Below are 15419 nucleotides of genomic sequence, written 5' to 3'. Positions count from 1 at the left end.
CACCAATAATCTATCTGTTAAGCTACGTCAGCCTCATCTTGTAGAAGTTGAGATAGCCTGGCATAGCGCGAGAACACCGACTTTAGAGATGGTCCTTGACTCAAATGGTGGCTCCTCCCTTACTAACTCATGACTGAACATGTTTATAAACCTAGCTTTATTCATTTCCCAACCTCCATACTTAGGAAAGCCTGGAGTGGTGGTGCATGCCCGTACTCTCTGCACTCAGAAGGCAGGGACAGGACTGTCACTAGTTCAGGCCATCCTGAACTAGAGAACAGGACCCTCTCTCTCCAACATGAGAGAAAATAAGTCATATAGTTAGGAGCAAACTATCACTATATCTTCGGGAGTTGAGGTAAATGACAAATTACATATTGAGTTTGCAACATCAGAGATGCTCTGGAATGTTAGTTTCTTTCTTTCCAACAAAAACTCCTCTTCTTGTCCTTTACAGCACTTTCTAGGCTACTTAGAAAGCACTCCCTTCCAAAACTCTGAATCTTTTGAGGTATTCCCTCAAGTCCACCACCACTGACTGATTCCCCATCCATTTCCAATCTACCCTGCTTTGGCTTATTCTCCCATCCTCAGCCTCTGTGAGAGCCTGGATTCAGTGCTTCTCACCTGAGGAAAGGTGCTGGAGACACACCGGTCACTAAAGGTAGTCCTCCCTAGAGCACTAGGGTGGGACGCTACCTCTCTCCAGCACCAGTCTCGGAAGCCTGCACGTGCGCAGCAGCTGGCAAACACTGTTCGGCTCACTCTCGGTGCACGTCACGGACACCTTCACCAATGATTTATAGTGTTAAACAAACTCCATCCGAGACTAATCTAGGTAACTGGCAAGAGTCAGTTGTTAATTTACAGAATTCCCATGCAGCGCAAAAAAAAAGTGACAGTGAGCTTTCGGATACTAAATAACAAAGCAGGGCCCTGTTCATAACTCACAAACACTGTTACCAAAACTAAGAAACCAGGGAGAAACCCAGTCAAATCAGCCCTCCAGGCCCATGAGTTCTGTCCTCAGATTCGCCCAAGCATGGGTCAAAAGTATGTGAAGAAAAAAACTTCCAGCCCAGTTCACTGGGTCCTATCTGTAGTCCCAGCTCTTTAGGACATTAAAGTGACAGGATCACTTTAACCCTGGGAGTTCAAGGTCAACATGAAAAACCAAACGAGGTCCCCATCTCAAAGATTAAATTCCAAAGAGCAAATCTTGAATTGCCACGGATCAAGTAGTATGCTAGACCCACAAGTGAAAAGTCACCGCTGTAGCCCACCACCATCCCACATGCCCTCAGTCTCTCCTCAGCACGTTTGCCCCAGATTCTGTTCACCTCGCATCCGGCTCAGAATCTTATTGGGAATACGGTGGTTACATCTGGATGACACATATGTACCTTTGGTACTTCCTAAAATGCACTGCCACTATTTATGTAGAACTTACATTAGGTATTACAACTTATTAGGTATTAGGCAATCTAGAGGGAATTTAAAGTATGAGAATGTACTTAGGTTATAGGCAAAGCTATATTTTTACATAAGGAACATACGCACATATATGGAGTTCCTAGAACCAATGCTTGGTGGACCCTGAAGAACCACTACGCTTAATGAGGAAACACCATCTGTCTTGTGGATTCTTTTATCAAAAGGGATGCATGGTTAAGTCTTAACACTGCAATGAAGTATTCTAGCAATCAAGCTCAGTAGTCAGCTCAGTGGTCAAGAATACATACGTATGGTGTTCTGAGGATTCCAGAGCCTCAGGGGCGCTCAGTGGGAGATAATCTATTTAAGGTCACAATAGAAAAACTTAGATGCTACTCAGTCAGAGAAGCCTTTCAGAAAGGTCCTAGCTAAATCTTGATGGGTACAAGCAAGGAAGCTCCCACGAGGGTAATCACTTAAGAAGCCCCGATGCAGCCTGGTGTATGGAGCCTGGACTAGACTTCCCACTAAGCAGTCAGGCCTCAGAATAAGCTGAGACTATCCAAGACCCTAAGTAAAACTTAGATCAGCAAACGACTGCCAAATGGAGGCAGCTGATTGCTCGGATGAGAATCTTGACATGTGGGCACAGGAAGCTCCTGAGGGTGCTCTAAGAGGAGGCCTGGCAGGAAACACACAACGGTACCAACTTTACCCCCACATCCTTGTGACCACCTCACTCTGCTCTGCTCTGCACAGAAGCTAGTCTGAGGGAAACAAAGAAATAGCTCAGGTTTAAGACAGCAGCATCTCTTAGCTCAAAGCCATGTGTCCCAGACCAACAGCTCATTGGATGTGCTAAAATCAGGGTCCTCGTCTTCCTGTTAGGGAAAGGAAAGCAAGCAGTGTGCCTGCGCTCTCCACACTCTCTAGGGCTTGGCACCAACAGGCTTCTACAGACAGTACAACAGCCCCTCTCTGTTCTACTGATTTGTGTAGCCTCGTTCTCTTTCAGTCTTCTTCTGTCACCTGAATCTCAGGTGAGTCTCCTTGGCCTCCAGCAATCAAGTATACCAACATTCAGTCAGAAGGCACTATAAGGAGAGAGCTCCATTTCCCCTCAGGTTACCTGGTGGTAAATGTCCACATCATAAAATACTGTCAGCAAATCCTATGGAGAAGGGAAGGCTTGCAGTGACAGGCCAGTTAGAGACATTAAGGACATCTAATACAATCCCACACATATTCCTTGAGCAATTTCAAGACCAGACAATCTTCCCGAATATTCTGATCCTTAGTGCTCAGCAAAACTAAACCCAGAGGTATTGTTTCACCCTTTTCAGGTTTTCTAGAAGTACTAAGTTACCATAAACCCAGTACTGTTTCACCCTTTCTGATACTCTAGAAGTACTAAGTTACTGCACCCACCCTGCCAGACATGGAAATCTTTTGCAAGAAAAGCCTGCTCTGTGGTGCCCTGACAGAGCAAGACAAATGGTGACTGGTTTTATTTTAACAGCCCATTCATCTAGGCGCTTAAGCACATTGCAAAGAGAAGTATCATCGCTTCACTGAACCCAGCAAGTTCTTTCACTTCAGGAAGTTTCCAGATGCTGACCAGACAGGCACTGACTCTGCCTGTGTCCCTTCTTCAGAGTTTGCACACTGCCATTACCTGTACAGGTGACGGTTGTCTTCAAAGTCCTCCTGGCCCCATTTTCCCTTGATGTCCTCGATAACGTGATTCTTGAGGAATTTTCTCAGCAGCTGGACTGTTTGCTTGCGAGTTACCTCGGGGCCAAAGTTTTGACTGTTTCTCAGAAGCTCGTGCAGCCAGTCCACAGCCTCCGATGCCGTGAAGCAATGCTCATAACTCTTGAACCGACAACGATGTTTCCGTAAAGGCATCCTGGCCCGGAAAAGCTCCACTGTTTCGTTCCACTAGGCAAAAGACACAAGGGCGTTTAGTCATCCACTAATTTTTTTTTTTAAGGTTAATCATCCCAAATATTTAAATCAAGAAATAGCAGTTTTCCATTTAAACTGCTTGAAAACTAGGGACTATTTAGCTTATACAAGATACTAACTTGGATGATAAATGGATTGAACCACAAATTAATACATTAATAGGCAAGTAAGTAGGTAGATAGACAGATAAAGTCAAATTTTTTAAATTAAAGCACCCTGGAATAACAGATGGAGATTTGGTGTTTTACTTTCAGTCTTCAAACTCTTAAAGTCCTGAGGAATGAATAGTTATAAAGTAATGATTACAAAACAATGTGACTGCAAGTAATGCCACAGACCTACACAGTCAGAAACAGTTACAAAAGTCCACGTTATGGTTATTTTGTTACAACTGAAACAAGAGCAGAACCTATTTAAGGAAGAGAAACAGGGAAAATGCAACTTCTCGAGTATTGTTCCTCCTTTATTCATTCATGAGTAGCTACTGAAGACACTCTAGAAAGTTCTGCTGGGGCTGACACTCACACGCAGGAAGCTAATGGTAGTAAATAACGGGTAGAACTATGCTCAGAGCTAGGCACAAGACTGCACACTCCGGCTATAACCCCAGCACTGAGGAAGCTGAGGCAGGAGGATTTTGAGTTCAGGGCTAGCCCAGGCCCAACTCAGAGTACATAGTGAAACACCAACTACCCCCCAAAAATCTTGCCCATTACGCATAATTCCTTTCCAGAAGCCCCATGTTTAATATGGCTTCGCTCATCAAACGCTTCACTCCGGACAGTAACCACATGGGTTAAGAAGGGAGCTGCGTGTGATCAGGAAAAACTGGTCAACACTAATGACCTCAAGACTAGAGAAAAGGCTGTTTCAAAAGAATCGCTAGATAGGCATTTCCAAGCATACACACCAACGGTAAAGCACCTCTGTTCTCGTGTGGCAGTGAAGTTCTCCCACAACCTTTGCTGGCCTGAGAGGATGCTTGGTTGTGAGGCTCCTCTGGAAGAACACGGTTTAGTGAGGCATGGCATACTCAGATGCTACAGGGACACAGAAGGCTGAATAGACAGAGCCTAGACTCTGATGCCCAGTGTGACTGGAATAGCAGCCTGCTCTGCTAATGGCTAACAGGCCAGCCTCATACTCACTGCTAGCCAAGCCTGCGTATCCTCAGCAACAAAGACTGGAGACATAAAAAATAAAAAGGAAAAGCCTATCGCAGTGTCTGTCCTAATGCTCAGTAAAACTTACTCAGAGATTGCTACCACCATTACTATCAGAGTGGGTGTGGCCATTAAAGTTGAACAAGTATGCAGAAAAGATCCCTGAATTGAGTCTCCAAGATTCAGTGCCGTCTCTGTCAATAAACATGTAGCTGTGCACGGTTAACACATCTCTGTAGAAATGTAGAGCAAACTAAAACTCAAAACAGTTGAGATTCTGATATGTGAAAATCATGGAAGCTAGCTGGTGTGGCAGCATGTACCATAGTCTCCTGGTTAAGGCAAGAGGAATGACTTAAAGGCTACCCTGAGCTACAAAACAAGATATCCCTCCTGTCCCCCTCCCTCCTGCTCCCCATCTCCAAAAAAAGGAATCAAAAGAAGAGCCGTGGAGTTAGGTGTTTCCCAGGGTCAGTCTGCTAAGAAACAGGGTAGCATGCTTAGTGTGCTATCTAATCCACTCCAGTCAAATCAGAGTCATGTGGCCCCTGCTTAAACGTGGTTCATGAATCTTTTAAAAAAATAAACCCATCAGATTAGTACACAGCACAGTGATCCTGGCCTTGAACTTAATGAGAGGCTGGGCCACCTCAAAAGGACAGAATCAGTCTCTAAAGAACAGGGGAAACATGAGATGCTGGGTGAGACCAGGGTTCTAATCCCAGATCTTCCACTGACTGTTTGCATAAGGTTTGGTACACATTAAGTACCGTAAAAATAATCCAGTTTCCTTAGGCTCCCAAATGCCAGGGATAGAATCAGTGAGCCTCCTTTTTCACAAGTGAGATTGCTTTAGAGACAGGAAAGCAGGATGTCCATAAGGGAGTTTTCTGCTATGACCCACCTAGCTCACATCCCAGCAGTCTACTGACCGGCAGCAGTGAGGGGCTACTGAGAGCATCAGAGACTGGTCACTATACAAAAGCACGCAGGGCTTTCCACAGCCTACGCCAGAGACAACACGAACACTGCAGCGATGTTCCTGGCGTGCCTCAGAACTAATCCCACCCTCAGGAGGCTCTGGACTAGGATGTAAACGCGTGAATGAATGGCTGCCGGTTTTGTTCCTCGGACAGCAGGCATATGTTCTAATCTTTCTCCCCTCTGTGCCTTTGTATGATCCTCACACAGTAACTGTTACTATTCTATCCGTGTCCTGAACCTAGGTGAGTGGAGACTAAAAAGGAGGCAGACTAAAGCCTCACGCAAGAGCCGTCTGTATTCAGGGCATCAGGCCAGGTCATGAGCAAAGTTCACATGAACTTAGGCTGTAGACATACGTTCACACGGACAACTCGTGCTTAGGAACATCATTCTGTATAGTGATGGAGACGAAGACAGGTAATTAAAGTAATCCCACTCCTACTTATGACGCCTGGGAAGGGCACGGATGCACCTTCCAAGAACCACCACATTATGGACAAACCAAGATCACAAGGCTTTTGCCTCTCCCAAGTTCTCAAAAATTCTCCTCACCCAGCTTGATTCATGAACCAGATTCTGATGGTGACTATCTTCCAAAAAGTTAGGGATTTGTTCCAAACTATACAGTGGAAGTCTTTTGTAAACTATTTTTACAAGAGTTTTTTTTTTTTTAAGACAGTTGTTTCAATGATGATGAATAAGAAGGTGACTAACTCCTATATGGTCCTGAATTGGGTCTTTCATTTCATTTTTACCATAAAAATGTACTTAAGCTATAAAACTTTTGTTTTCAAGCTAGACATCAGTGCTTAAGAACCTGAAGCTGTTATACATTATTAGACAGTACAGCAAACCACTGTGGAGGACACAGACTTGTGTACTAATAGGTTCCCCAAGCTCCTGCTAAAGGGGCAGGAAGTTGCTGTTGAAAGAAAGAACAGGCCAAGAAAAGGGGAAGGAGAGCCAGGTGTGAAGGACAAGCGAGAACCAGTTAAAAGATTATTTATTCAATAAAAGCTTTAAGACATGGCTGGATTATATTCACAAACTGCTTGCAGTCTTTACTTTTAATAACAACTATATTTCTGGTAAGAGCACCCCTCACTTTGGGGGGGAGGGTAAAACTGGCTATCACTTCCAAATCTTCCAAATCCCAATGTTTAACATTCGATTTCTCAAATATCTAATAAAACTGGAAGCTGAATTAGTCAATTCAAAAATGCGATAAATTCCGATAAAGCTGAAGGGCCTTTATTAATCGTCCACATACTTTTCTGTTTAGCTATCTGATTAGTCTAAACTGAACTTGAATGGCACAGGAGGTAGGGGTTAAAAGGCAAAGAAAGCATTTTCCTTTCCAGCCTCCTTTGATGTTAATGTGAAAGAGAATCCAGCAGCATCTGTACACTGAACCTCTGCGAGCATGAGGAGAGGCGGCCTGTACAGTTCTGTGAAGACGATTTACCTTAGTCAGTGTTCTACTGCTGTGAAGAGACTCCATGACCACAGCAACTCTTACAAAACAAAGCATTAAGTCTGGGCTTGCTTCCAGTTTTCAGAGGTTTAGTTCATTCCCATCATGGAGGGAAGCATGGCAACGCGCGGATAGAATGGTGCTGGAGAAGTAGCTAAGAGTTCTACATGTTCAGCGGCAGGCAGCAGGGAGAGAGACGCTGGGCCTGGCCTGGCTCTTAAACCTCAGAGCTTACCCTAGTGACACACTTCCTCCAAAAAGGCCACAACTACTCCAACGAACCCATACCTCCCAGTCCTTCTCAAGTAGTGCCACTCCCTGATGACTAAGAAGTCAAATATATGAGCCCTTGAGGGCCATTCTGATTCAAACCACCACAAGGGCATTTAAAACAGTTCCAATCATTATATTCATTTTTATCATAAGACAGGATAAGGACCTGTCACTCCAAGATTCCCTTTGTTTCCCTTGAACAAGTACTGTGAATAAATTGTGTAGAGGATGAGATACGTTTGTTTTTTCTACCCCAAGGGAAGATATAATAATCAATGCTTATTCAAAATTTCAGTAAACAGGAGTCTGAATAATAGAAAATTCCAAAAATTTACACTTCCTACGTTTTCAATTGCATGCAGCTCTGGGAGGCAGAGTGGAATTGCCTCCTCCCCATCAAGGACATGAATGAGCTCAATGTTCACTGTGTCCACACCACATATGCCACTCACACAGTAGGCATTTAGTGGTGTTTAGGTTATCAGGGCAATTGGTAAGGTTTCACAGTGCCTGTGCTCAAGTAATCTTTATTTTAATGACCACTAGCACCAAAGTATTACAGTGAATATATAGGGAAATATTAGTAGAATATATTAATTGCTCCATTTTGTTATTATTGTTGTTATTCTTAGTGTATTAATTTACAAATTAAATCATCATAGGTATATGTACAAAAACCACATACTATATATAATGTATATGAGGTCTGGTACTATCATAGTTTTAAGCATTTGTTGTGTGTCTTGGTCACTGTTCTATTGCTGTGAAGAAACACCATGACCCAAGGCATCTCTTCTACAGAAAAGCATTTTAATTGGGAGCTTGTTTAATGTTTGAGGGGCTTCATTCTTTAGCATCATGACAGGGAGCACGGCAGCAGGCAGCAGGCACTGGAGAAACAGCTAAGAGTTACATCCTGACACACAGACTGAGACAGGGATTCTGGGCTTAGAATGGACTTTTCAAACCTCAAAGTCATCAGGGAGTGACACACTTCCTCCAACAAGGCCACACCTCCCAATCCTTGTAATGTTTCAAACAGTTCCACTCCCTGGTGACAAGGCATTTAAATATATGAGCCTATGAGGACCAATCTTATTCAAACCAACCACACTGGGGTTCTTGCAACGTATCCTTTCCAGATAAGGGAGGACTGCCATTATAGTTTGCTAAAGTCTACATTTCTAAGACTATCTTTATTTTGATGTCACTGTTCATACCTCTTAGAAGCAAGCCCTAAAGAAAACCTACATTCATTATTCATTATTCATCCATCATTCTGGATGTTTAGTGGATTACGCAACGATGCCGCCAAACCTCTTCACCTTAGCAATCTTAGCAATCTGACTTTTACCACCTCGCCACACTAAAAAGTAGAAAACGGCCCAGTGAATAAAGTACTTGCCACACAAGGCTGGCAACCTGAGTTCCATCCTTGCACATAAACGTGGAGGAAAGATACGACTTTACACCGTTGCCCTCCAACCTCCTTGCATAAAAATACAAAAACATACAACAATAATGATGATGATAATAATGTAATTTTAATAGAAATGAATCTCTAGATTTTAGATTCAGCCATTTCACTTGCTTTGGCCAAAGAAATGAGAACCAAATGTCATGACGCCATGAGCCCACTATGTAAAGAATCTGAGCAAATCTGTCAGAGACACTTGATTCGATCAACACTGAGGACTAGGGTACCACGTGACACCACCTAGTACAAGTCAAATCACCAGATGAATGAGTTCCATTGGAAAAACCACTGACATGAGGCCAGCCCGGACCAATGACCCTATGCAAATATGTTTTTTCAGCCAAATGAAACAGTACCACAGACCCTAAAATCTTAAGAGAAACTTCACGTGTGGCATGTGCTCTTTTGTGTAAAGAAGATTCATAATCTTTATTTGAGTCTCCAAGTGCCCTGTAAGTCTAATAAAACATAAAGGACAAGCTGCCTGAAACCTAACTTCTCAACCATGGAAGGTGGCTTGACTCCACAGAACACAGGCTGCCTGGCTCTGGAAAGAAAGAAAACTACGTCTCTAGCATATGAGTCTAAAACATACGTTTGGCTATTCATACCCACCTTTTCCAGAGTAGAGAGCAGTGAGACTCGATTGCAAGGCAGTGCAGCAAAGAGTCTTCACAGACTAAACTCAAAGTCCTCTAAAACTTTGTGTCTATCCCATTGTCCTAATCCGTTTGAGGCAGAAGTCAGTAAAGTTACTTCCTCCTACAAGTAAGTGTTTGAGTGTCAAAATGTGTTTCCACGAGAAAGACCCTCACCCTGATGCAACCGCACATCTTTCAGATCACTTATCAGAACTGATCCGTATGTGAAGTAGGTGCTGACAACTGAAACGCCAGGGGCAGGAACCTTAGAGGGGTAATCCACCTCTGCGCTGTGCACTGTTACAAAGAAGTGTCAAGTGTCAACAATATCACTCAGGAAGGAGTCACGCCCTGCCTGATCACCGCAGTCTGCAAGAGCTACACCCATAGAGTGGTCCTATGGCTACACCCATGGTCGATCTTGCCCTGGAAACTAGAGTAGGTTCCTAGGACAAAGGGGAACACGATCTCCTGACGTTCGGTTCCCATTAAGGCTGAAGGCGTCGTCTACAGCCGAGAACCCAACCACCGGCGGCAGATGAAGTTCATGCCACCTTGGTGGGGCTGGCTCCGGGCCTCGTCTGCCCGCTACAGGGCAAAGTGAACACAGGACCCCAGCAGACACACGACCACCAGCACCCGCAGCCCCCGAGTCTCAGCGGTGACAGCGACGCGGGATCGGATCGGCCCCACTCTCACTCACCAGCCTGGTGGCTCGGTACGGCCCGGGTCCCACTATGCGGTGCTCCATTCCCAACCCGCAGCAGTGGTGGGGCAACGCCAGCGCGGACCACAGAACTCACCGCGCCGCAGTTTGAATCACAAGCCGGGAGCTTCAGGGCGCTGATTGGACAGCGCCGGGGCACGTGACAGGAACTGCGTGGTGGGCGGGGCTATGGGTGTCCTGGATTTCATTACCCGAGGTTGAGCCTCTCGCAGCTCACCTCTCGCAGCTAGAAGAGAAAGACACTTCCTCCTCGCCAGAGGGCGCTCAGACGCTCGCAGAGGTGACTGGTGGCGCAGGGTACCGCCTAGCAGGCAATGGATGGCGCTGCCCAAACCCTACCTACCCGGACCTTCCCTGCTGCGAGCCCACTCAGAACACGAGCTCTGCAGACTCAGAGCCCAGTGAGCCAAACCTAGCTGGAACCTGTAGATAATTCCTGTCAACACTCGGGTAGCAAAGAGAGGAAGAAGTGGGTGGTGAAAGGAAGCGAGTTGACAGCTGTCCAAGAGGAAGAACATTTATAAAGCAGATAAAGGCAGTCCGCCATAAGGACTGTGGAAAGACTTTTTGAACTATAAGGAGGCCTGGTCAGCTTCTGTTGTGTTCTCTTGATAAAGTACAGTAATCTTTCTCCTCCTTGAACTTACGTTTCGTATTTAGCAATCTGATTGAAATTGTCAGTCCTTTGTTTATGGGGCTGATGAATTCGTCTTCTCTGCACTGAATCACCTATACTTCTGCCCGTGAGAATTGTTGGTCCGACTTGTAACTGGTCAAAGAGACAAATGACTTCACTTTCTACTGTATGCCTTTAACTCAGCTTATGGATCGATGCCTGGCCTCCTAAGTGAAGACGAGGACGGGAGACTGCTGAACAACAACTCCTTGATCGTAGAAGCTACTATGCAATAAACAGACAGTGGTTAATTCAATAGACAGTGATTAATTCGGACACTGGTAAAAGTGCTGAGAACAAATAGGGCTGCGCATGAGACACTTGCAGGAACACCCCCTTCAGGAAACATGGTATAAGAGGGTACAGAAAGAATGAGCTGAGGTATAGGGAAGAAAGCTGCGGGATACTGTCTTCTGGACATACTATGACTGACCTGGTGGTTGCACTCATGAATTCACAACAAATGTGATTACCTGTACAAGACCTGCACGCGATGGAGCCTGTCAATCAATATTCTAGCATACCAGGGACGGGCACTCGAGACCAGTAGTGATGAGATTATTGGAAATTGGAAATTATTGGCTGCTGAGAGACGCGGTCTATTTTCTTCCAGTAAATAGCACTACAACCATGTTTGGGTATGAAACCCTAATTAAACTCAGTGAGTCATTCAAAAGAAAAAGGAAGAAGAAGAAGGAGGAGGAGAAGGAGGAGGAGGAGGAGGAGGAGGAGGAGGAAGGAGAGGAGGAGGAGAGAGAGGAGGAGGAGGAGGAGGGGGGAGGAGGAGGAGGAGGAGGAGGAGGAGGAGGAGGAGGAGGAGGAGGAGGAGGAGGAGGAGGAGAAAAAAAGAAACCAAGATTATGAAATCAAACCTGGATGCACTCAGTTCAAATTTTCTGAGGGCCTGGGGTGAGATGGCTCTGGTAGTAAAGGCACTTTTTGCTAAGGCCAGGGAATGCCATGAGTTACGTCCTAGGGGCCTACAAGGTGGAAGGAGAGAAATGACTCCCACAAGTTATGCTCTGACTCTCAGGAGTGTGTTAGGTTGTACTCAGACATGAGCACACATACATAATAAAATAAATCGATACAAATTTTAAAAGAGAGATTGCTGAACAAAGGATGAACTCTTCACCTCATCCCACCTGATCCAAGTGTATATTTAATCTTATTATGAAAGACAACAAACAAACAAAAGCTGCTTGAGTTGCTGCATTTATATGTAATTACATTTATATATGTATATATATACATATATATATGCTTCTTACACCTCCAAACATTGTGAAACAGTTCTGCTTGTCTGTGATGAAGGTTGCCAAAAAGATGCCTGTATACTTTAGTACAAGAGGCAGATGGAAAAGAAATTCTAGAGTTTTGTCCACCATGATGGTATGCCCACCCTCAAATTATGCTGCTTTCGACTCCCATGGAACTCACAAACAGAAATTTGCTAGATCTAGATTTCCATTTCAATAACGACCAGTGTACTCACAAGCCAAGTGACTTCAAGCCCAGTTGTTAAATTCCCCTCTACACACTGGCAAAATGGAAATCTTGATGGTTGTCTTGCAGAGTTGATGTTAAGGACTGGAAATAATCCATGAAGGTACTCAAATGATGAGTAGTATATAGCAATAGTTAAAATAATGACCTCAGGAGCTAGAGAGATGGCTCAGCAGTTAACAGCCCATACTGCCTTTACAGAATACCAGAGTTCATATCCTGGCACCCACATCAGGCAGCTCACAATGACCCGTAACTCAAGAAGATCCAGTGCCTGCCTATTCAGGCCTCCACAGGCAACTGTGTTCACATGCACCTACCCACATACAGACACAGGTACCCAGACATAACTAAAGATAAAACATTTTTAAAAGGAGCTACCCTTGAAAACAAAATCACACTAGCTTCTTCAGCAGCATTTTCCCAAGTCCCCTATGAGCCACAGATGATAATTTCCATTAACTTGAAAGGCATATATCCAAAGATCCACAAAGGTAGCCTATGTGGACATTGTGTAAAAACACCGCTGGCCATCTATCAGGCCTTTGAGATCACATAAGAGCAGTTCCACAATTCCCACACACTCCTCCCCAAATCCAGTGCTTTCTTCCCCTCCACCTATTTTTCACTCCTGGCCGGGCTTCTTCCTGTTTCTCAAACACACTCCTGCTTCAGAGTCTGCAGTTTCCTGCCAGGACAGTGCTTACCCAGCTCCTTGTACAGCCTTCTCCATCAGCGCTACCCCACAGTCTTCCTACAAGCATTCCCTGACCTCAGCTATGAGGTTTCATACCACACCACTCCTGCACTGCTTGGTTATCTTCAGAACACGTACCATCTACCTAGATCTGTTTTGGTTTTGGTTTTGGTTTTGGTGGTGGTGGTGGTGGTGGTGGTGGTGGTGGTGGTTTGTTTGTTTGTTTGTTTGTTTTATTTTGGTTAGTTGCGAACATGAGACAGAGGAGGGGCATTTTTGTTGTTTGTCTATTCGTTTTCTACCAGTAAGATAAAGATTACTCAATAAAGAGGTTCCACCTTTATGGAGATTTTTTCTTGTTTTTGAAATATGGGGAGGACTTGGTTAGACTATGTAGGCAGAGAAAGGAGAAGGTAGACGTCCTGTAATGCTGAACCCAGACATGGCAGCCAGCAATACTTGTTCTGCATAACATTTTAGTGCCCCATTGGATGTCTAGGTGGGAGGAAACCAGGCTTGTAACTCTCTAAGCCTGAGGCCTCTCTTCACTTCTATCTAAAATTTCAAGACTATTTTGGATGATCCAAGAACATTAGCCTCTGTTTCATATATGACTGCAGCAAAGGTTACCACGTCAGAAGTCATTGTCACCAATGACAAAGCACACTGTGACGTCTGACACAGAATGTATCAGCCTATATCTGCAGTTGTTGGATTCCTGGAAATGACCCAAAAAAAGTGTCATATACTTAGCTCTTATTTCAGAATATAAAGCAAAGAGGGAAATGGTCTCCCAACGTTCAACTTTTTTTACTACTTATTATAATTCCATGTGTGTTGCACATACATGAGAGTAAATGCACACATATCACCTTGTGTGTGTGTGTGTGTGTGTGTGTGTGTGTGTGTGTGTGTGTGTGTGTGAAAGAAAGGGGGAAGGAAGACCATCTATTCAGTCAGTTCTCCCTTTCCCCAGTAGGTAGTGGGAGTCAAACTCACGGAGTCAGCTTGCATTGCAAGCACTGCTACTTAACAATCCATCTCTCTAAGACACACCTTAAGTGTGAAAATACCTGCACGTTCTTGCTGATTTCATGGTATTTAAATAGCTGTGTTTAAATAGTTGCTTGTGTTTGAAGTGAGTATTCCTTGATTATAGGTCACTTACACCTGAGTGTGTGGCTCTTCGGGAAAGCTCTGGCCTATCATGTGCCTTTATCTTTCCACATATGTGAATAGCATTTCCTTTTGATTATATGTAGGTTGATCATCAGTGTTAATCTCATCAGGAGATCCAGTTGGGAATCATTTCTCTGGAATATAAACTAGGAGGTGGAGGATATGGTCTTTCCCACTGTTCCCTTTTCTATGTTCATTCAGAAAGCAGAGTGTGAAGAGGAGCTGACCTGCCCCTGAGACCTTCTTCTTTTAGTGAGAATCCATGTTCTAAAAGTCCTTCAACTTTCCTAGACAGTACCACCAGCTGCGGACCCACTATTCAAACATGTAAGCCTATGGGGAACATTTTACATCCAAACATGATTGTCCTAATTATCATATACCTTTGTATCAATATTGAAATGGTTTAACTTCCTTTTTAGAACATTTGAGTGCAAGGGAAATTCTGTAATTTAGTCTATGGTTTTCCATATATGGGTATACTGTAATTCTTTCTCTCTCCCTCCACTGAATGAGCCCAGAATGAAGCAGTTTGGGTTTTGTTGATGATGTTTGTTTTTCTCATATAGCCTAAGCTGGTCTTGAACCCAGGACTTCATGCATGTCAGGCAAGCTCTCATTCAGCTCTGCCACATTCTTAGATCCATTGTTGCCTCTTTTATTGAAACATCTATCACTGATGTTAGATGCCTATGACTTCAGCACATGGAAGGCTGCAACAGGAGAATCATGAATTTGAGGCCAGATTAAGCTATATAATAATACTTTGTCAAGAACAATAAGTATATATTTATATTTATATAAATTCATTTGTGAATAGAATTATGCACTTGTGTGATATATATGAAAATGTATATACATAGGTGTACTTATAAGAATGTATTATTTTTCTACTTTTATTTTCTGCTTTAGTCTATATATTATTTAAATATAATCTGCATCTTCCTTTAAAGAATACCACTTCCTTTTGCCCTTTTAAATTTGCATTGGTGGGCTCATCTGCCCATTCCCACGTACAGGTCAAAAGGCAACATCGAGTGTCTTTCTCTATCTCTCTCTCTTCTTTTCTTAGACAGAGTTTCTCACTAAATCTGGAGTGCACCAACTGGCTTGACTGATTGACCAGTGATCACCCCCAGATTCTCCTGTGTGGGACTCCAAACTCTGGGATAACAGATAACTTAGTTTGAATGGTTTTACTAATACCTTCAAAATCAAAA

The 15419-nt window shown here is 43.9% G+C and overlaps 1 protein-coding gene across 3 annotated transcripts in view; it reads right to left on the bottom strand.

Moving 5' to 3' along the window:
- The window catches only part of Depdc1b (DEP domain containing 1B), a 91522-nt gene that overhangs the window by 62039 nt on the left and 14064 nt on the right, over positions 1-15419 (bottom strand). Inside the window, exons 1-2 of one of the 3 annotated variants that reach the window (XM_017590823.3) lie at positions 10218-11067; positions 3110-3375 (exon numbers count right to left, since the gene is read on the bottom strand). In XM_017590823.3, coding sequence (XP_017446312.1) covers positions 3110-3342 — 233 coding nt within the window. In that variant the 5' untranslated portion in view covers positions 3343-3375; positions 10218-11067. Of the gene's footprint in view, positions 1-3109; positions 3376-10117; positions 11068-15419 lie in introns of those variants that run through there. The other 2 variants (NM_001107651.1, XM_063281722.1) reach the window with 2 other exon arrangements.

Source organism: Rattus norvegicus, chromosome 2, assembly GCF_036323735.1.
Source record: "Rattus norvegicus strain BN/NHsdMcwi chromosome 2, GRCr8, whole genome shotgun sequence".
Classification (NCBI taxonomy): domain Eukaryota; kingdom Metazoa; phylum Chordata; class Mammalia; order Rodentia; family Muridae; genus Rattus; species Rattus norvegicus.
The sequence above is the reverse complement of the archived record's forward strand: the minus strand, read 5'-3'. Positions and strand labels throughout refer to the sequence as shown.